Source organism: Idiotropiscis lumnitzeri, chromosome 9 (genome assembly GCF_059441095.1).
Source record: "Idiotropiscis lumnitzeri isolate Australia: NSW breed Sydney's pygmy pipehorse chromosome 9, RoL_Ilum_1.0, whole genome shotgun sequence".
In the NCBI taxonomy this organism is placed as follows: Eukaryota; Metazoa; Chordata; class Actinopteri; order Syngnathiformes; family Syngnathidae; genus Idiotropiscis; species Idiotropiscis lumnitzeri.
This window is the reverse complement of record NC_142399.1, coordinates 15,290,669-15,313,887: the sequence shown is the minus strand read 5'-3', so window position 1 is coordinate 15,313,887 and position 23,219 is coordinate 15,290,669. Positions and strand designations below refer to the sequence as shown.

The following is a 23,219-nucleotide window of genomic DNA, read 5'->3' as shown; positions in this document are numbered from 1 at the left end:
AACAATCTGCTAAGATGTTTTCGACTGGTCTGTCTATCCATAAATTAAGTGCAATTTTTGCTTGACATTTTCATTGGGAATTGCGGGTAACAATTGCTGGGATCTTTTTGTTTTTGTCCAATGAACAGGGTTAATGTTGTATTTCTATATTCAAAATTACTAATAAATTTTTAGAATTCACCCTCCTGAAGGGAAACTGTCTCCCCTCACCAGTTTTATAATTCATCAGGTCAAGTGTACACAAATTTGACTCAAGGAAAAATCAGGACGAATAGAGGTAAAAATGACAGCACCCAAGTCAGCATTGTAAATGAGAATCTGTTCTCAACTACATTATATGGATAAATAAAGATTAAAAAGATCAAATGTAAGACTCTTGTACTTTTGGTGCTGTCCTTTGCAGTGATATACTGTAGAACTGAGAGCTGTTTCAATATATGTGAACTAAAAATAGTATTCTACAGTAGTGTAATTTACAAAAACATAAAATAACAATTAGATAGAATGTCAAGAATTAAACAACTATTTATAACATAATGTCGCAATTTAATTTAATAGGCCTCCTATTGCCATGCACGCCTTGGCCATCAGTCGGAAGTACAAGACATAAACACACGGAAAAGACGGTCCCAATGAAGCTGCAGCAATATGAATTTGTCATGAACTACTTGGGGGACTGTGCTCACCGGCTTGTCTTTGATGGTAGGACTGGACACACAGAGGTAGAGCTTGTTGTCCTCCTCAATACAGGCATCAATCAAGGCCTGAACAGAGGTCTCTTCTTGGAACAGCAGGAAGGCATAACCTGGAAAGAAGTAAACCAATTTCAAAAAGAACAGTCAAAACGATGTGAGTATTCCATTGCAAAGCCTGTCCTGCATCATATCTCGTCCAGTGACTTTCTCAATCTTCCAGCATAATGAAGCCATTTGAGCCTGGTTCATCTTCACATAGGTTACATTTTCCGTTCATATACCCTCATCGATCTCAGGTGCTCCACAGCAATCACCGTGCTGCCTCAGAGTGCCACTTTAAAGGAACCATACAAAATTGATCATGTCGACACACATTGGAGCTTCTCGAAAGTGAGCCAAGAAGAGTTCACTGATGTCTTTGAGGCAAACAGAAAAAGAAAATCAGTCAAGTCACTCTGGACTGTTGAATTATTTAGCACTTGGGAGCCCGACGTTTCCCCAAGGTCAGCACTCAGCACCATTACGCCGATTCAGGAGGGACAAGATCAGCTCGAGCAGGCTACACCCAGCCAACAACACATAGTGGGCTTGGATTTATTGGCTCATCAGGGTTAAGGCAACTGAAAATGAAATTTTGTGAAGCCAAAAGTTATTTTGGAATGACTTTTACAACATAAGGACTTGGGCTTTAGAACCAGATAGTCACAGTTCAAATCCCGGAACAAACCAGTAAAAATGCTAACTTGTTGTTGGAGGTATGCTAAGCTACTTCCTGACTTCTGTCGAGATGCCCTTGAGCAAGGCACTGAAACCCCCCACCCACCTCAAGAGGCACAGACCTGTTCTCTCATGCACATAACCCGTGGCATTATGTGAAAAAATGGCAAATGGAAACCATGCACTGCAGACAAAATAATAAATCATAAACATAAACAATGTTTACTTAGATAATGCTAAAAAAAAAAAAAAAAATTATTTGCGCATGTGCAAGTCACCATGTCGTGGCATTATGGGAAAAAAATACTAAGTATTCAGTATTTAGCCTACAAGTACAGTATGTTTGAAATTATTTGCAAGTATGCGTGAATGTATTTGCAAATACGTTTAAACTTGTTTAAATTGTTTACGTTTAAAAGTAATTGCCAGTCAAACATTTTTACTCCACGGTGGCAGTTCCATACTTCAGTACCAAAAGGACATGTTTAACTTTGAAGGTTTGACTGCATTGCAAAAAAAGTATTTTTGAGTCTTTTACTTTGAGAAACCTCTCACCAAGTTACGCACGCACGCACACACAGTGTGGTGGAAAGAACACAGTCGAGGCCGTCAATCCAGTCAAGTGTATGCACTCCAGCGTGTATCGAGGCGTGAGCATGTGCTGCCGCAAAGCAAGAAGGAAAAGAAATGACAGTCACAGTTAAAGGTGAATTGGAATAGCAAGTAGGCTCGCCTTGTCTGTGTCCTCATCTTAGCTCCAGCACCGAAAGGGGACTATTTAATTGTATGTGTGTCAGGATGTTCCTGACATGGCTTTCATCGGCCTCGCACCTCAATGAATGTTGTCGTCACGTTTAAATGAACAGACTTGGACTTAAAGATGATTTGAGGTGTGCGTCATCGTCAAGATTTCTCATCAGTTTCAATGGGGTTATATAAAGAGGGGTTGCCATAGGAGATGTGTTGGACATCTCATCTCAGCAAAACAAAAGAACTGCAGTCTTGCTCCATTAAAAAAAACAAGAAAAAAGAAGCAGGTCATGAAATGGCAGAGCTGGCCAGCAGTTCACAATCTTCCCCCTGCAAGAGGGAACAAAGTGTTCCGTGACCCTGGGCAAAAGAGCCAAGTACGGAGGGTAGATGAATGAGGCACCGGTGGGAAGTGCGTGAGTGAGAAAAGGTTGAGAACGCAAAAAAGCAATGCAAATTGAAGTTACAAAATCCTTGACATTGAATTTCTAAAAATGAAAAAGTACAAGCTCTGCACATTCATTACCATGCCAGTCAATTGGCATCACAATTGAAAGCAAGAAATATTTTTTTTATTCTTGTTTATGGCCACTAAATGCTACTATCAACATTTTATGCAGTCAGATGTTTTATGGCCAACCAATCATGGCTCAACTGTTTTCTGAAGCTGAACAAAGATTGGTTATTAAGAAGTGACAAAATGGCCGCCCCCTGAGATGGCTAAAAATGGGTGGATTTTACTGCTTAACTCATATTCCGCAAACGCAATATTAATCAGGATGCTATGTTTTAACCAGAGGGCTTGCATACTACATATCCTATTAAAGAAAATATTGGGGTTGACTTCCCCTTTAAGACAGCTTTTTCAGAAATCTTTTGGCGCTTGTCACCACCCTAAAAGAAAATGCAACCCTGCTAATATATACTTGTCCAGGCCATTGTATTTAGCCACAGCCTTCACCACTACCTCACCATTTCCACAAAAGGAGGTCTTCAATTTCTTTCCCAACTGTCCAGATTACAAATTAATATTGTATTGTATACATTGTATTTTTATTGTTTCAACGAAAAGCAAGTTTAATCGGCTAGTAGAATACCATGCGCCTGATATTTAGCTTGCAGATCTCTCGTTGTGTACTTTGCAAAGAGACTGAACTCAGAAGAGGACAGTGCACATCCGCAGTGGCTTGTGTTGCAGATTTATATGACCAGAAATGTGGGAGGATGTGGCCGTAGCGTCATTTTCTACCCTACAGTTTACAGTCAGCGTCCCTTGTGCCTTATTGTATCTCAAACAACAACCTTTAACAAAACAGGAAAGAACAGTTTAACTCAGTCAAGCCTGATGGTTGTTTGTTAAATTAGAGGTTCGACAAATGATTAAATAAAAATAAACCTGCAAAAAGGGAAAAAGGAAATGCTACAGAATGAAAAGTAAATTGACATTTAGAGCGCCTTTCTACCATCAAGTTACTTAAGTGCTTTTACACTGTCACTCAGTCACACAATGAACAATAGAACATCTATTGCCAAGCAAAAGCTCATTCACACACTGGCAACATTCAACAGTGACACATGATGGTATGAGGCCTGCTTTCTTGAAACTTAAAACGGTCTGTTTTTCAATAATGTTGGTCCATAAATTGTCCTCAAATTCTGAATCGAAAAAAAATGTTGGTTGGACAATCTTCTCTGCGTTTTTTTTTTTTTTTAATGCAAACAGTCTTTAAGTCTTTCAGTTAATCATAAAGCAACAAAACAAAAAAATGATACAACCAACCGATAGTGCAAAATTTTGTGTATCAGAATGTGGCATTATAATCTTTCTAAAGGGATTTTGATCTTGCACACTTGGTAGCAGTTTTCAGCATTGAGACAATTTTGCCACTTCGTTCACCCGCAGTCACAGACCAAAATAGCTCCTTAACATTTGCAGCATCAACCGTGATGACGCTGTTGGGTGATATAGGGCGGTTGTACCTGACATCACCATAGTGACCAGACTTCATTGTGGTTGCCATGACATCACAGACATCTGAGCATCGGCTGGCCTGCATTTGTGTCATGATTCCTTTCATACCGAGATTCATCCATCCATTATCTGAGTCACGTATCCTCACGAGGGTCGATTTTATATAGCATATTAGGAGCATTCACAGAAAAAAAAAATTCAGCTAAAACCACTTAAATGTTGGAGGAGAAATACCTGTTCACACAATCAACATGCACTCGCCGACACGTTGCAATTGGCCACCGCTGGTGCACTGCTCAGCTCAAAATACTTCCTCTTATATTTCCTGTCTGGCTGATAACAGGTTGCTGCAATGATCAAAGCCAAAACAAATACAATACTCTTTAACTCTGATGTCTAATGACTGAAGCTGACAACTGATAATTAAGTCAAGTGTTTCACATTGGTCGGTGTTACAAGAAAGTACCGCATCCCAGCCCTATAGTCAGGCAAAAATGATATATTTTGTGTTAAATCCCCAATTTTCTACAGATATCGACCTTAATTAGGGCTGCAGATGAGCGGGAGCACAGTGAGGTAGACCCGGAACTGATCGCGAGCCAATCGTTCGGCACGTATAGACAAACATTCACTGGTAGAAACTTCAATTAACCTAATTTGCATGTTTATAGAATGTTGGAGGCAGCATATTAAACATCGAGGAAGTTTTTTAAGAGCTTTGGTCTATTTTTTGTATTCATAACACACCATACATACCATTTCAAAAGCTGAATAAATAATTGATTTATAAATGCATCCTTTTCAATGTGCTCATATATTATGTTAATAATGCAAAAAAAAATGGATGCCTTCTCTTCTGCTGTGTAAGGTAGCAATTCTCTCTAAAGGCCTGTGCAAGTCATTGCTAGGCCCAGTGATTCACCTCTTCAACTAAAACACACAAAAGTACCCATATAAACACCCTTACAGAAGTGATTGAAAGTCTACTGCCTTGCCAGTTAAAGTGGAGCATGTGACCACATACCATTTGCAGTTTCTGAAGGGATATTAAAAAAAAAAAAAAAAAGACTGTTTTTATTTATTTCTTAATTTAAGATGCATGACATCACTAGGCCACACCCCTTTACAATGACAGCCTCATCCAGCTGCTGCAGTATAATTCCCCTAAAAGGTTGTCGTGTTTTTGCTGCTGGGTGTGGCGTTAGTAGAGTCAAGCCTCCTCCCTCGGAATCCTCCCGATTCAGGAAAATAATAATATTGAGAAACGAGTGCGGGAGAGAGGTTCTCCAGATGTAGTGTATTACCATGTGTATGTGGATTGCCAGTTATTTCCAGAATATCTGAAAACTTTCCCTAACATGACAGACAGGAGTGGGTGTTTCTACTCTGATCAGCCCCTCCTTCAAAATCAACCCACGAGGTTGTTGAGGGAAACCATAACTTGCATCAGGTAACCATTCCAAAAAACAGCCATTAGGGTGTAATCTCAAGGTGTGTGATTACTGCGGCTGAGCTACACAGATCAACAGACACCGTGATGCTCTCTCAGTATGAGCTATGATTTATGGGTAACGTGAACGTTTTCGGCACCCTATGATGGTGAGAAACACCCAAGGTGATATTTATTGGTGTAGTCTTTGATGTCCGATGGGAAAATCCAGCTTTTGTTTGATCAAACTGATGTTACCTTTAGGCGGGAAGTAGGATTTGCTCTCGGCTTTGTGGGGCCAGTCCACTACCAGGTGTCCATAGCGACGGAAACTGTTGGTGATCTCATCTGTCCAAATAATGAAGAAGGGCATTTTGGGTGAAATCATTATTGCATCACATAGTTTTCAATTAACCTAAAATGCATGTTATGGGAATTGGGGTAGGTAGAACATGTAAAATCTAAAAAGGAAGGATGGAGTAGAGACACACCATGCTGTTCCCAATAGAACTTGCTAAAAAAGGTGGTAAAGATTTTACAGCTACTAAATCAATTCTAACTTTGTTTCACTTTCAACACAAATATCAAGCTAGCACAAGAACAAATCCATACCAGAAAAGGTAAAACAACAAGATAAACAATGTACCTTCGTCTATATCTGGGGGTAGACCTCCAACAAAGACCTTGCGGGAGTAGCGCTCGATCCTCTCTCCGTTTTGACATCGGGTTGGAGAGTTCAGGCCAGGGGTCAACGAGAGGTCACTGTGGCCATCATCAAGGAAACCATCTTCAAAGGGAAACAGGTAGGAACGACCTATAGTAGGAGGAGATGAAAGGCAAGGAGAACAAAAGGACAGATAGGGAAATAAAAGATTGAGAGAGGTGGTCAGAAACAATGCAGGAATAGTACAAACTTCCTCAAGGTAAATATTCAACATTGTTTACAACTTTGTACCACTGGTTGTTGACTTTCATAATCATCACCTGTACTGAATCAAGCTCATTCGGTCATTCATTTAGATGTTTATATGTAAAGGTCGTAAACCTATTTAAATGCATTTATTATTTAATCCAAACCCTAATCCCAGAGTTGGGCATTTTGTCTCGGGGACGGAACTGTCTTTCTGTCCATCCCGGATGGACACCCATTTTGAGGACGGAGGATAGAGGATTAGAAGGATTTTGAAAAGTGGTGGTCTAAGCAAGGATGGAAGTGGGTTTTCGTCCGTCCCTTTAAATGTCCCTAACTGGGTCACCGCGTGTATAGAATTCAAATATTTGGACTTGGAGCAGAATGAAATCTTGAGCAGTTGCGTGTACTAGCCCTTTAACGGAGAGTTAAACTGAGTGTGAACAAGAGAGAGAGCGAGGGTGGTTGGCTGAGAGAGGGAGAATGTTAGAATCTAATAAGTGGGCAATAACAGGGAAACGATCATTGCGGCTGTGTGAAGAAGCAATTGAGAGTCAAAAATAAGCATCTTAAATTGTGTTTAATTTCAGCAAAGGGATGAAGTGCAATAAATACAGCCATCTCTGCAGTGCAACCCCGGTCTGAACTCATCTATGAATTGGCCTTGTGTGATGGACAACAAGAGTCTGAGAAAGGTTCCAGTATGCTCTATAACTATAGCTGCATTTTGCATTATTTGGGGGGTAAAAAGCATCTCCCAGTGTTTATAATATAGATATAAAATACCCAATTTAATAACATGGAGACCTGCAGCTATTAGTCCGAAGCGGGCAATGTATGTACACATATGTTTTTATGGCTACATTTAGCTATTGTGGTTCATAATCAGGTTAGAATTAGAATTAGAATTAGAAATCCCTTTATTGTCATTGTACTCAAGTGTGCAACGAGATTAGAGGGCTCCCCTCTCCAGTGCAATACAACAATAATACAGACAAATATATAAATTAGATAAATAAATAAGAGAGTGCAATGGAATTTAGTACTGAGTTTTGTAGTCCAGAAATTATAGTAAGTGAACGTGAAGAGAAACCTAGCCAGCAAATGAGCTTTAAATAATGTCTTTGAATTATAAAACCTCTGTTGTTAGCCTTTTTTTTGGGGGGGGGGGGGGGGGGGACATGGTGAAATGCAAGGACGGAAGCACTTTAAAAGGACAGGGATAGACAGGGACGCAGTACGATTATGGTAGGAATAAGATGACGATGACGGATGGGTGCACAGCTCTCGGACGGAGGATGGACCGTCAAAAAGGATAAAGTGCCCATCTCTGCCAAACCCTAAATCCACAATAAGAAAGTCGAATGGCAGACAAACTGAAAGGCCCATAAAGTGGCAGTGTTAGTTATTCCCTTATCAGCACATCCATGTATAATTAATTTCCAGTATAGTACATACTCTGCTTGGCAAGACTCCACTCACTTGATGCTTTTCAAATGGGAAAACCAGGTACTAAAATTTCCAGCAGATAGTCTCTCTCTACATCTATGAGTTGCTCATTGTAGATGTACTAGCGTGACTCCAACTAGTGCGATTTTAAAATACTTGGCCATAAAGATGATTGTGATGGGCCAAAACTGCGACCAAGAGCGGGATGAAATTGAATTGTTTCTCCTCTGTTACACTATAATAACACACTGCCCGGCAGGTTCAAACTTCAATCAATTTTCTAGAGTGCTTGTCTTCATTAGGGTGACAGGTGAGCTGGAGTCTCTCCCAGCTGACAGGGTACATCCTGGAGTGGTCGCCAACCAATAGGAGTGCAGATCAAAGCATATTTAGTACATTAGTCCTCTCTCCTACAATGTCCATCAGGATGAAACTCTATGCCAATGTTCTATTATGAAAATTGCTTGCTATATATATGGAGTAGTTTATATCGCCACATAGTGACTTCAAACACATTTCAGCACAGCCAATGTCTACTTCACTTACTGAGGAGTTGGCAACGCTGCTAGCCTGGCACAATGCAGTGGAAAGGCAGCATGACTATGCGTTATAAAGTGCTTTGAATGATAGTTCTTCTGTGGATATGACATGCCTGTTTAGAAAAATTAACTAACTTTAGTTGCACTTTGGTTAACATGATAACAGCGCAGAAGTCGGAAGCTTGTCATATATAAATCATGAAAGTCCTTGGCAAGCAGGTGAATGGAAGGGGATCAAAATCATTTGAGAAAATTTAAGCTTAATCATATTCAAATAAATCATTTGTGAAGTAAGCTGTATTTCCTTAAAATCCTCAAAATTCACTCAGGACGAACTAAAATTAACCTCGAAAGGTTGGTGCCAAGTGGCAAGACGCATCGCCACAAAATCATTCGTCATAATGATTTTGCAGGAGAAAAACAATCAAGTTTTTTTTTTTTCATTTGCCCCATTTTGATAAAAGGATAACCCATTTATTAGGATGATATAATCAATCACAACACATATGAGGAGCCGCTGATCTTTCAGTCGTGGGCAAAGCAAGCAGGAGCCCGAAAGAAGAGATATATATTACCTCTTCTGCGGCCAAAGCTCCGGGCTGCTTGTCAGGAAAGTGGGGGAAATAAAGACAGAGGAGAGACAGTGGGGGTCGGGGCATTAACACAGGTAGGGGAGAGATACAAAGACATTTTGTGGAAATAACACCAATGCAGGAACATCACGAAGGTAACAGGAAAAACACAGATGGCCACACCTAAGCTCGTTCAACTGAAGGAGGAGGATTTTCATACAGCTCGTTGCAAATTGTTGCACCTTCTTTAGCAACAGGCTCACAGGTGAGGTTTAGTCATAGAAATAGCTGACATATTTAGCAGAGTAACGCATTACCAGACATTGCCATCTAAGCTTAATGAACCAGCAATGGCTGAGGTTCATGCAAATCTTTTGTGTTTATTCACAAATGGGACAATAAAGCAGAGTACACACATGGCTTAAGAGAGCTAGTTAGTCATTATCATGAGCTTGGTGAAATATTACAATTTGTTCTCGGGTCAGGAATGGGAGCCTGTGGACGAATGGAAACTTCCCACAGGGTAAGAAGAGGGTGGAAAGAGAGGGGTAGATAGGGGGGGTGGGTAGAGAGAGAGAGAGAGAGAGAGAAAGATATAGAGAGAGAGAGTAAGAGAGAAAGAGAGAGAGAGAAATATTAAGTCAAACTAAAAGTAAACAAGTGTGGTGCTTATGACACACGTTGTTGACATCAAATTTTTGCAAAGGTTGAAATTAATAGTGAGATGGTGTGAATATACAGCATGCAATATATCTGAGTTTACTAGAACGTCATGTCGTAACTGGAACAACCAATTGTCCCTTATACTAGTAGATTATCATAACAATACAATTTAACGCATTACATGAAGACATTAAGATGAAACACATTTGAGGTTAGCAAATTGTCATTCTTTGATTGTTTGTTTGTTCCTGTTTTTCATGTGGCATCATTGACCGCGTAATATTGCACCCGGACTTTCTGACTTTTCTGCATGTGTTGCAATACAGGAAGTACACAATGGTTTGCTGGAGGGTTGATACTTTCACAGAAAATATACATTTCTGTGTTACTGTGGCTCAAAAGAGAGGAATGGGGAAAATACATTAATGAAAAATAAGCACTTTTTAAAAAAATTAAAGACAAAAACACAGCCGTAGAAGATCACCATATTGGCCCAGTCTGTCAAATTATCCTGATGTAATAAAAAGCACCCCAAAAAAGCTTAAATGTTAACATTATATTTTTGTTATTATTGAAGTCACAATTTTTAAGAGTAAGATACAGTTGACTCCAGAGCTATTGAGTGGACGATGATTTATAACATAGCACTGTTTATCTTGTCTGCAAAAAAAAAAAAAACACGGTTCAATATATCTCACCAAACACTAACAGCGGGAGAGGAAAGAGTTCTTTTGGCTCTTTACCTCAAAAACAAATATGGACCTTTGCATTACAAGGGGCCCATTGTGGGATTACTCCAGAGAATATGTCGTCTCGGATGCTCCTCTCCTTCACAACGTTTTCATTAAAAAAAGATCTGACTCTCCAATCCCCCAAAACCTGGACAGGCTGTCTTTAGTACTGCCTTTTTTTCCCCTCGCCTCCACTGTAACAAAGTCACCTAGCAACCAGGGAAAAAGACAGAGACGACACCACGGCGTGCAATCGCATGAGGGAGGATGGAGCTAAGTAATCGGTTGAGGCCACATCTCAGTGTGAAAGGGTTTGGGCATGAGATGAAATGAAGCCACGGACAAGTTTGTTACTCTGTCAAGTGAGCCACACCATTAAGTTTTAAATCAAGGCTTCCCCGTCTGTACACTTCATAGAAATGCAAGCTATTTTATTTTTATTTTCTGACATCTTTGGAAGATCTGTGCTTGCCTCAGCGTAATCCCATGAAACAACAGTTTAACATCAATCCCAGACGTATTCTCTGCGAATGCCACCATGAAAAGAATCGCATGAGAAAGATGCAGTGCTGATGACAAAGTTATTTGTAACATCCTTTCTTCGTCCCGAGTCATTGTAAAATACCGACCGAGGGAAATTACAATGTTATCAGCTGTTAATTTATTCCTTAGATAAACGGTTTGGACAAGAAGTAACAAATTGTGGTGTAATGCAATGGTGGGTACATTAAATGTTTAGTGGCATGAATCACTGTGGTTAGGGAGTACCGTACAAGGTGTGTCTTTCTGTTATGTTCCAGGAGTGGTATCACAAATGATAGATTTCAAACTGCAACCGACAACAACAAAGCATGGCATGACAAAAGTATTTCCTGACAAGGATGGGTCAGATACTTACGCAGAGGCCAAGAGCAGAGGGATCCTTGGCACCATTGATAGTGCAAGCAGACTCACCGCAGATGATCGTTACATGTTTAGCGGCATGAATCACTGTGGTTAGGGACAACTGTGCAAGGTGTGTCTGAAATGTTCCAGGACTGATGCGGCAAATAATACATTTCAAACTACAATCAACAACAACAAACTTTGGCGTTTGCGTTGTTTTTGTGCAAGAAGAGGTGAGAGTTGTGGTCCGGCAACTCTTGGCTGTGGAGAATCACAGAAGAATCCATCCAAGAGTTTATGACGGAATGTCAGAAAAAGCTCGGAGGGTGCCTTAAAGCCGCATCTTACTGAGCGGCACAGGTTTCCAAGTGTGTGTGCACCGAGCGAATGTTTTTAATGTGTTCAAAACAGTTTGCGACAATTAAAACTGTCGGTACACGTCTCGCAACTGTCTTCGTGATTCTATGGGTGCGTGAACACTCGGCAAACATCCCCACTCAGCAATAGGCGCTTCAAACTCCAGGGGGATTATTTATAAGGGGAAAGCCTATGGTTTTGACTTGATTATTTTATTTTTTTGTGGGGGAAAGGGGCGGTGATTGACGACCGTCCTGGACGTTTTCTGACAACCTCAGAAATCTATCCCTTTTGCCCCTTTAGGCAAGCAAATCCATGAGCACAAATTTGAAATAAACAAATCCATTGAAATCATTCCAAAAAATAAAACACACATCATTATAGTGTTGTCCCAACCGCGGCAAAATTGAATCGCTGTAACTTCAGAGGATTTACGCTCGTCTAATGTAGCCACATTAATCAGGGGTGCCCCTTCAAGTATATCAGACAGAAACTTGAAAAAAAAAAGTAAACAAATAATTTATTCTGCCTCTGACTGCAAAAAAATATTTACATGCACCAGCTATAACAAGACACACAATTAGAGATGTGAACCATCTATATATTCCATCCCCATTGTAACTGTAATGTAAAAAAAAAAATCAACAATCAGCAGTGTATTGCTCCACCCATACAAAAGCATTTGTACTAATTAGACTTCCCTACCGCAAATAGACGCCTTCCCTTTAATCGATGGCTGGTCCTCTATGCAACGGAGTAAACAAACCCACACCTGTCCGATATGCAGTATTTGTGCAATACAAATGTAACAAAATACCTCTTTATTAGCTGATGGAATACCTCTGAGAAAAAAAAATGTTCAATAGGAATACATTGCAAGCTAATGCTACTTACTGTTCAGTGGCATTATGTGTTCAGCTCCAGGATGGTGGAAGTTAATGCCCATACGTCCTGAGAAAGAAAAAAAAAAAGAGTGAAAAAAAGGCAAAGCATCTTGAGAGGCATTTTATTTGAATCTCTTTTGCTGCAACTGACAACAGGAGAAAAGCAAATGATATCACGTGAAATTAATACACATTCTATGAAAATGAGAAAACATCATCATTTATTAGTTGTCACCTCTTTGAAATACACACACACGCACGCACAAACAGAAAGGATCTAAAAAACTGGGAAAGCAACAGAGCTTTTATTCTTCTATGTGACAAGGGCAACCCCATCTGTCAGCGTTTTGATGGGGTGTGGTGTTCCTGCGAGACGTCGTCATTCTGGTTATCTTAGTCATAATAAACATACAGTACATTCAGAACCAAGAAAAAGGTCGAATACAAATGGTCTTACCTGTAAAAAAATATTGTTTTCCTTCCTTTTAACGCACACTGTTAGAATACCGCTTTCAAAATCAATATTATTAATAATGAGAAATGTGCATTCCGTCAATACTTAAGGGAGGTCTGTCAGTCCATCACTGATGGACACCTGTTTTGCTGATGGGAATCTTAAAAAAAATAAATAAATATGAGCAGATGAACATGGGTTTTCGTCTGTCACTGATGGAACTGGCAACTGACGGAAACGAGTGGCATGTCTCACATGCGTTTGTTCGCGGGGGAGGATATACACTGGGGTTGCTTGAAGCGGACTGCACTGATAATGCAAATAATCTTATTCCGCTAATTGCATGATGAGAGGTCTCTGCACTTCTGTTTGCATGCAAGCATCTCCCGCCAGAAAATCCATCCAGGAGTGAGGAGGTAGAAATGTTTTGGTGTTATGAGGCTATGGCTCCTTGATGATTGCTAAATATGAAATGCACCATCAACATGCCATAATTATCACCACAAAATGTCCACTTCATGTTTATGTTTCAAATATTGAATTTTTGAGTCAAAGAGATGATTGTAATTATTGACTGTAAATGCTAGGAAATATATTTATACTTTCATTTTCATTTAGCTCGGTGTGCTTCTTTCCTGGAGTAGATGGTGCATGTGCTGCCAATGCGACATAGTAAGTGGTAAGTTCTAGACACGCCAAAGAACACGCACAAGTACCAAGAAAAAGAACAAGATCTGACAATCCTGAAATAGTGGCAATGAACTAATAAAGCAATGACCGAGTGACAGAGCGGCAACAAAATTTAATGATGTGCCCACATCTGTTAATAATATATTATTATTCATACGCAATTTGCATCCTGATTCAATGAGCCCTTAGTAAGCCAGTCAGCCCACTTGTGCAGATGGCTGATAAGATGTTGTTGTGGATTTAACCCCAAAGTGACATGAATTTTGAGAGCCGAAGCAGCTGTCGGTTACTGGTTGATGTAGTGCAAACAAGACGGTATGTTAAAAGCTACTGGATTTGGCTGCAGGCCGAACGTACAATATAACAGTTAGACTCATGAAACATGCCTCATATATGATTATGTAGAAATAAACAGGGTTGTGTCTCATGCTCTGCTTTCTTGTTTTCTTTCACCAACCAAATTTGATAATGATTTGATGTTTCAGCTCCTGTGGGCAGCTGTGTAGAATCACATGCGGAGTTCTGGGCAGGACCAAATGGTTCGTATGTCTGCCTCACAGTTTTGAGGTTCACGGTTCTAATCTGGGCTCTGGCCTTCCTGTGTGGATCTTGCATAATCTAACTGAATATTCTTGTCTGAAAAGGTGAATGTGAGTGTAAATGGATGTTTGTCAAGATGTGTAGTGAGTGGCGATCAGTCCAAGATGTGCACTACTATCTGCCCAAAGTCAGCTGGCATTGGCTCCAGCTCACCTGTGACTCTAGTGAGAATGTATGGGATAGAAATCAAAATGATCGTTATTGTCAAGAGAATAATCAGATAAATCTCAATAACATTGTGAACTTTGAAGTTCATGTGATTCATTTACTGTTATGCGAGCAAACACTTGTCTGTGCCTGTCTATAATCTCTTCCATGAATAATTTGGAAGGCAATTGCTTTCCCAACACCTTAAAATAGCTCGAGATGTCTGCAGTCTGCTTCCCCAAGAGTCTGAGCGGGAAGGTTAAGTTGGAAGTGCGCCCTTAGTCAGGCTTCCTCATGAACAAATTAATCGATTACTAATCAGGATGGCAGTTCAGTGTTACTTGGAGATTTTGAAACATTATGGTACGGACTGATGGGTTACAGCCAAAAGTCATCAATTGAGTATCGTTGAAAGGGAACCTGTTGGGTGACTCTTCATTGAAACCGATGGCAATAGTCCACGTGAAAGTGTAATGGCAGACAGTCATCATGCTCATCGCAATGCAACAGGCGGCGCTAGAATCCTTAACAGTAATGCCTCTATAGTCACTCATTCATTCAGCGTGTGGGTGGTGGGTTGGTCAAAGGTAGAATACAAAAGGACCAGGCTGGAGTTGCAGTTAAGTTTAGTCATTGCACACTTTTTCTCTGGTTCAAATCTGCTTTGATAGTACTATTCAATTTTATTTAAGACAGGACTCAAATAGGGATTCCGTTTTGGATTCTTCATTGAAAAAAATGACAGCAATTTGTCACTGTCTTGTGACACGCCTAGTGGAGTTGAGTGCATGCTGCAAAAACTCTTACTGCATTCTAAATTCAATGACAGTGGTTTGTAATTGCTCCTGTCTCACAGTTCGTAGCTGCAGTTTTGAATCTCTAGTGTTTGCATGTTCTCTTGATGTCAAATTTTGTTTTTGCAGGTATTCTGCCTTTAGCACACATCCCCATGTATCTTAATGTCGCTGCACACGACCGAAATGGAACGAATATAAAATATATAATCACACCAGGCTGATTGACCCTTGCACACATAACCAATTTGCTGCGATGAAGAATCCGCAACCTTTGGTGTTCATATCCAGAAGTAATAGGTGCCAGAAAACAATCAGCCTAGAAAAAGACTTACATGTTTTAGTTTGGCTCATGGAAAAATGGGAGCAAAAGTGTTGTGTTTATATTCTGATTAGTATAAGAGGCTGGCTATGGAAAGAGCACGATGCGTAATGACAAAATACGGTTGCATTACTTTCCTAAACTTCATCGTTTTGAGTAGGACCAGCTTGTTCAGTGCCAACGGAATACTGTGAAAAACGGGAAATAATACCAACGGAGAAACACCTGACCTGGCTGGAAGGACTGATTTATTTTCCGCATTTGTCAGCATGACCTACTTCCTTCCCATGCACACTTGCAACAACAACCCAGGATTTGAACGTAAACATAGTGAAAATTAACAAAACTACACAACGGAGATGAGAGAATTTGTCTCCATGGAAAACAAAATTAGAATGAACCATTTGAGTCAAAAGTAACAAAACTAAACATCTGGGATGACTTTCATAGCTCATGCAACCCTGAGTGTTCAAAAATCCAGTAGGGCCTGTAGCACAGTTTTTCATTGAATATTAACCGTTCGGTCCAATCTGGATTATAATACCCTTTAAAGAAATGTAATAATTTCATCAATATCAATAATAAAAAAAACCCTGATGATATTTTAATGACATTTTTACGGATAATATAATAAATACCCTTTTATATTAGAGGGGATGTATTGGATTTTCAGGTAGGTCTTTTTTTTCCTCAAAAAATATCATGTAAATATTACTGATAATGTAACATACATGTTCATTTTTAGTGTATTATTTTGTGTTTTGAGAACCCAAGACTGTTATATTCACAGCTAAAATGGGAGTGCTCAAATCTTTGTATTAAATGTTTCAAAGTTGAATTCAACCCCCAAAGTGTAATTTTAACACAGTCTGATTTAAATGGAGGTCAGTGTTAACAGTTATTTGACAGAGTTGATTGATTTAGTGTTAAACTAACTCTGCAGAAAGTTAATCAAAATAAACTCCGCCCACTTAATCAGAAATGCTTTGCGCAAGGAAAAGTGTCTCAGTTTAATTCACCTTTTTCATTTAATGTTCCGTTCTTGTGTTATTCTTAAACAATCAATGACGTGTTAAATTCATTGTTACATCATATAATAACTTATTACATTATCTGTAAAAATGTTATTACAGTATCCGTTAGGAATTTATTTTTACATTATTCGTGGATTTTATTACATTTTTAGCCCAGTCATGATTGCATGAGCCGTGAATTTTCTTACAGCACATTTTATTGGACATTAGTTGCAATCTAACCTTTAACACAGCCAAACCCATCATCTTATCTGCACGTAGTCGTTAAAAGTTGTTTAAAGCACAGGGCGTTGTGTAAAAGCTTTTGAGGTTAAGTCCGTCATTTCAGGCAAGCTAATACTGACCTTTCACCTCAAAGTCATTTAACAATACCTCTGTCCAAACCAGAGCAGAATTCCTGTCGATGTGTTGACAATTTTGGATTACCTAATGCACCAAGTGGCCACATGGCAAAGTTGATTTGACAAACACACACACACACACACTCTCACTTGACCCACATGAAACAATGGAGCGTAACAGTGGTGCAACATTCCCGGTCTGATCGTTTGTAAACAGGCTTCTGAGGGCTACGATTCCTTTGACTTGTGTTGTGCCTGCAAGGCTTGTTTTGCTCCCGATAAAGACCACATGCCAACTCATATCTAGCGACCAATGCTTTTGTCAACAACGTACAAAGTCAAACACCAGCAGTATTTGTTCGCCCTCTGCTTCCGATGACTTGTACTTGCTCGCAACGCCCATTATACAACATGAACAAGAACAAAGACTGGAAGCAATACGTTAGTAGCAAAGCCAAAAAATAGCCTTCTCCTAAATCAATGAGAAAAGTTTGGCATCTCCAGAGCAATCTCAATCCGTTGGATTAAATTCCACAACAGAGATCTTTTTTTTTTTTTAAGGAGGAGTTTAGGTCAATCATAGACTGGTAGTCAAAACCAATGCCAGCATTTCAACTGGCAATTTTTCCAACTTGACAAAGTGCACAAGAGAAATAGTTTACTTAAGAAGAATAACAAGTCCCTCACAATATTGGAGCTTTTAGATCATGGAATGCCAGAAAGTGAATTTGAATAACGTACTGTACGGACTGCCACCTGAATGTCAATATAACTGAATTGAAGGGGATAACACATATTCTGTGAATGAAACATTATATCATGCCTGAAACAAAATAAACCTACCATCTATGGAATGTGAACTACAGTGGCGGCTCTTGAGGAGGTTGTCATGAGTGTTTTTTAATAGTCGCCACCAATTAATGGGAAAAAAAATTATTATCTTCTCAACAATTTATGAGACTGAAAAAACAACAACAACACATTTAAAAAAAATCATTACAATAAAGACAAACTGCAGTTCTGCGTCGAGTTCATAAACTTCTAATCTATGTCAGCTGTGTGTACTCACACCCACAGTAACAGTGTGTAAATAGTGACTAGTGCATAGGTCATATGAGCCAATGTGTGCAAGTGTGAGTGCATGCGATTGCATACGTGCAAGTCTGTAGAATTTTTAGTTTTGAATATTTTAAAATGAATGGCTCACTTGTTTAGCGACAGTTAAGACAAAATATTAGCAAGGGATTGATGCCCAACTCCAACCATAATAACAAATATGCTGTCCAGTTAATACCTGAAAGTGTCAATTAAATGTGAAAGCTCTTATCTAATGTATTTATTCGTGAATGAGCTTTCGCAACTGAAGATATAATGGATGCAGCAACTGGTGATTGTATTGTGCAATCATGTATGTGTTTCTTTGGTCATCTGGTACATTTCAACAAGAACTAGCATGTGTTTGAAGGTACAGTATTGATGTACAGTATGTTGAAAAATCCATTAGGACCCTCACACTGAAGAGCTATTAATTTAACGAGATAAGCCTGGAAGTAGTTTTCAATAATGAAGTGTCCTTTCACCGTGGCACTTCTTCAAACGAGCACACATTGTGGTTTAAAGAGTTCCACATTAAAAGAAAAAAAGGGCAGCGTGGGGGCAGGCATCACCTGACTCTCTTTAAAAGACGCATTTTGCTTCTTTGCATCATGGGAAGTAAGTGTCGTTCTTTCAAAATAAAGTCAAACTCATCCAATCTCAATGTGAAGTGTGATATGTCTTTGATGGGATGGATGCGGTAAAACTGATTGAGTCATGAATGAGTCCAAACCACAAACTCATATTAATGAATCATTAACAATCATGTGAAATGTTAGCTATGATTTATTTAAATATGAATGGAATGCTTTGAGGCAGAAACTGCAACTGTGAGGTACTCTTGAATACAGCATCAGTATCATGCTTCGTTCCAAAGACGTGTTGCTCATGATCATATCGCACTTCCGGCATTCATAGATGCAAATGCACGCGCAACATCACTTTTGAAGATTTTGGAAATGTCCATGCAGGTGTAAGTACGTGATGAGAAATACACATGGAGTGGGTTGAAATCAGAATTGCATATGCCTACTTTGAGACTGAACGTGCAGTATGCATATTTAACTTACAGTTACGCAAGTTATAATTAGAGTATTACATCGAAAATCAGTCGCCAACCTTTCAGGGGTGATTTACGATTTATCTAACAAATGTTTCACTTGACCATAATTCCCAACAAACAGATGTCAAGTAAAGGTACGTAAGTAAATATGGATGAAAGGTATTGAGAGAATGATTGTCTCGATGCTGCATGGTTGATAACATTAATTAGGATGCAGAAATGTGAAGGTCCAACACTTAATCAGTGGTGTTCATATCAATACGAAAATAAAGAGCCATACAGGAGCAATAAAATAATGAAACAAAACAAAACCCACGACCCACACACACAGTATAATTTCAGACGTATGAATATTCCTAACCTGCAAAATGATTCCTCCACACAATATCAGCGATAGTCATTGGTGGGCCATCAGCAGGGTGAGCTTTACCTTTGTCATGGTCAGTCCTTATCATATCCATTAAGGAATTCTCCAAAGAGTGCAAGCTAAATGCGTCAAAGGGCCGATTCCGGTCCTACAATATAAAGGAGAAGAAAAAAATGAGAGAGAGAGAAGAAGGATCACGACGTCTGGTAGCACATTGCAAAATACAAAATGAACACATGACATATCAAAGTACAAGCAACAATATACGTGAAATAATACATCCAGACCACCATCACTGATTTTCAACAAAATAAAGTATTTAGTAATTGAACTGATTTAATTGTAAAAGGGGCGGCACGTGGGCGACTGGTTAGCACGATGGCCTCAAAGTGCAGAGGTTGTGGGTTTGATTCCGGCTCCGGCCTTCCTGTGTGGAGTTTGCATGTTCTCCCGTGCCTGCGTGGGTTTCCTCCGGGTAATCCGGTTTCCTCCCACATTCCAAAAACATGCATGGCAGGTTGATTGGGCACTCTAAATTGCCCATAGGCATGAGTGTGAGCGCGGATGGTTGTTCGTCTCTGTGTGCCCTGCAATTGGCTGGCAACCAGTTCTGGGTGTCCCCCGCCTACTGCCCGAAGATAGCTGGGATAGGCTTCAGCACCCCCCGCGACCCTAGTGAGGAGAAGCGGTAAAGATGATGGATGGATGGATAATTGTAAAAGTCTAGGAGTCTTGGAGTAATAATAAAGGCACAGGTGTTCTCAAAGTGTGAAACGTCCACATTTGAGACCAACGCCAAATTATCTTACTTTATGGTTGTGGGGCATAGAAAAGGTAAGGTTGTTTCATAAATAATCTGACCGCGCCTCTCGCTCAAAGTCTGCTGAGATTGGCTCTTGCACAGCGTCGTCCCTGACATGGAATGTGAATGGATGGACAAAACATTTGTGAGTGGATGTGTCATTTTGATCAAATCAAAGAGGCAAAATTTCAGTACTGAACCTTAGCTAGCGGTTGACATTGAAAGGAAGCCAATTAAAGCTGAAACCATGAAGCCAATCGAATGGTCTGTTGGTTCTATGTAACAGAGAAGGCTCTGAAGCGGCCGTCAGTGGAAATTTGGTCTAGTTGTCATGGGTCACACGGACGGATTCATTCTGGTCTTTAGTTAGCACAGATGACTAATCATGTGCTGCATATTCTGTCCTTGTGATGACAAAAACATTTACAGATCCGTGTTCTGATCTTGTGCGGCAAATGGACCCCTCCCCCTTGGAAACCAGAACAATAATCCATACTATGTTGAATGGGTCAAGGTCAAACCAAGCGCTCACAGCTGATCAAACGCCTACTGTCTGTGAATGAATGCATTAGAGTGACATGTGTGCCAAAGGTGAGGCCTGAGAGAGTGTCTCGCTCCAGGCTTGGCAGCCCAAGCCCAAGCAGCATTGTTTGCACACCAACACTATTGTTACATTTTAGGCTGCGCATTCAAAAGCGTTATTCAGCCGCACTCTGGACTCGACAGCACCACGCAGATAAAAATCTGCCCACTTGGTATAAACGCTAAATACTTAAAACGCTGAGCTTTTAGTTTCCTTGCTCTCCCCTCCTCAGTGGTCAGTGTGGATGCGCACAGTAGGGGGCGAGGTCGTGGAGCTCAATTTGGTACAGTGACCTGAACAGATAACATAGTCTCCCACCCTGATTTTACATTTATGAATCTTCAAAAGAGGTCATTGTTACACCGTAATTTCCCCATTACAGCTACTTTCAGGAACAATGCAAAAAACAAAAAACAAGTACATGTAAATTTCCTTGGTTTCATCAAAGCTCATTTTAGTTTGCATAACCACCAGACAACATTTGACTCCTTGTTTGAAGCTGACGTGCGATATGAAGTAATAGCAACTACCATCTATTCGTATCAGGGTATCTCCAGAGGTCTTCATGTGACTTTGTGACTTAAGCCTCACACTGATATGCTAAGAAGAATTCCGCACATTCCCCACCTTTAAAGCGGCAGCCAGTAGCCCCCCCCCCCGCCCCCGGTAGACATCCGAGCACAAGGGATGTAAGATTCCATCTGTGGCCTGATTTACGAAAAGTAAAATTGCTGTACAAGTTCATTTTGCAGGTTCTGGGATGACTGTTTTTTGCAAAATTGCAAATGGGCTGTCACTTGTATGACGCTTTTCTACCGTCGGTACTCAAAGCGCTTCACACTGTTACCTCAGCTACCTACTCATGATGCAGCATCAAGAGCAACGCGTTCACACTTGGACATGGTCACAATGCCCGGGGCTCAAAACCCCCCAGCCTATGAATTGGGAGACGACCACTCTAGCACTGAGCAATATCGTCCCTAATTAAGAATTAGCGAGCACAAATTAGCGATGAAATAAATTTTTTTGTTGTTTTTTTTTTGCAAGTCCGTAATGTTTGTTTACCTCTTCAACGAACACTTCCGATCCTATCACGTCAAACTTTGTTTTGTGTTTTCTGTGCTCTCCCAAATTTACTACTACTTTAAGCACAACACCTCTTTCAAATACGGCTGAATTTACTTATACGACTGTTGCCAAGAGTGCTTTCAATCTGTTAGAGAGCCAAGTTTTGTTTAATTTAACTCATTCCGAGTGCATGGCAACATGGTGTATGGTGAATAAAAATATATTTTGTGGATTATAAATCTGAAAAAAGTCTTCTCTGTGCCTCTGTCAGCACACTCCCCCCCGTCATGTGATTAAAAAGTGAGCCCACGAGATAGCACACATGCTCCGCCAGCTTCTTCGAAAAAACAAACCGGCCAAACAATAATAGCATAGAACTTCAAAGACAAAGAAACCTTTACTTGAGTGACAATATCATCAATCCTACTTACAGTACAGGTTTATTACAAATTCAAACCTGCTCTCCTTGGAATGTCGAAGCGGGATTTGAATATTAGGCAATAAAACAATCAGGATTAAAAGACAAGCCTTTTTTAATACAAAAAAAGCAAAACTGCTTCGTTGTGCAAAAAGGTTAGGGCCCGCCTATTCAAATTTAAAGTGTGCCTCATCTTTTTCACGGGTTTCAATGACAGTCGCGAGTTTGAAGAAAGTCCATGTTCAATGATTTGCCAGGCAATCACGCCTCTTAAGTGCAGCTGCGTTCATTCAGTTTACGCGCAGTAGTTGGGTCAGAAGTCTGCATAAATGACACAAGCACAAGTTCGGGCACTTAAAAAAGTCCAGAAAAAAAATGGCCCTTTTGTGAGCTCTTCAGATTCTCAACAGGCACACCTGTCATGTGAAATTGTGCGAAGGCTGTGACCACGCCTACTGCTTGGCTCAGCAATTCGCCAGAGTTTCACTTCAGTAAACAAACCAGTTGACATGCGGCACTCTGACCTTGCATCGTGGTGATAACTCCGCTCCAATTATGGCTGTAATTGTTAAGCAGGAAGGTGTTGCGGTTGTGATGACATCAGTGAGGCACCCAAATGCCCTTCTAGGAAAATACCCGGTGTAAAAGTTATTGTTAGTTTGGCGAAGGTGATTGTAAATCCATATGCTGAGAATGAGGTCTGATAACACTTTACAAGCTATGAAATAATTTATGGCCCACATGCAAAAGTATTTACACTGGATCAATCCAACACTTTTTAGTGCTTGTCCTCATCAGGGTGGCAGTTGAGCTGAAGCCTATCTTAAGTAAGAGGACTGGTTGTCAACCAATCACACAGAAATGTATGCAATTAAAACATATTGGACA

General features: G+C 40.1%; 1 protein-coding gene across 5 annotated transcripts in view; it reads right to left on the bottom strand.

The window, feature by feature from the left end:
* The window catches only part of cpeb3 (cytoplasmic polyadenylation element binding protein 3), a 35,528-nt gene that overhangs the window by 5,725 nt on the left and 6,584 nt on the right, over positions 1-23,219 (bottom strand). For 2 of the 5 annotated variants that reach the window (XM_088304995.1, XM_088304996.1), the window contains 6 exons: positions 19,455-19,608; positions 12,564-12,620; positions 9,037-9,060; positions 6,210-6,377; positions 5,822-5,911; positions 687-805 (listed from right to left, as the gene is read on the bottom strand). In XM_088304995.1, the coding sequence (XP_088161121.1) occupies positions 687-805; positions 5,822-5,911; positions 6,210-6,377; positions 9,037-9,060; positions 12,564-12,620; positions 19,455-19,608 (612 nt within the window). The remainder of the gene's footprint in view (positions 1-686; positions 806-5,821; positions 5,912-6,209; positions 6,378-9,036; positions 9,061-12,563; positions 12,621-19,454; positions 19,609-23,219) is intronic. The other 3 variants (XM_088304994.1, XM_088304997.1, XM_088304998.1) reach the window with 3 other exon arrangements.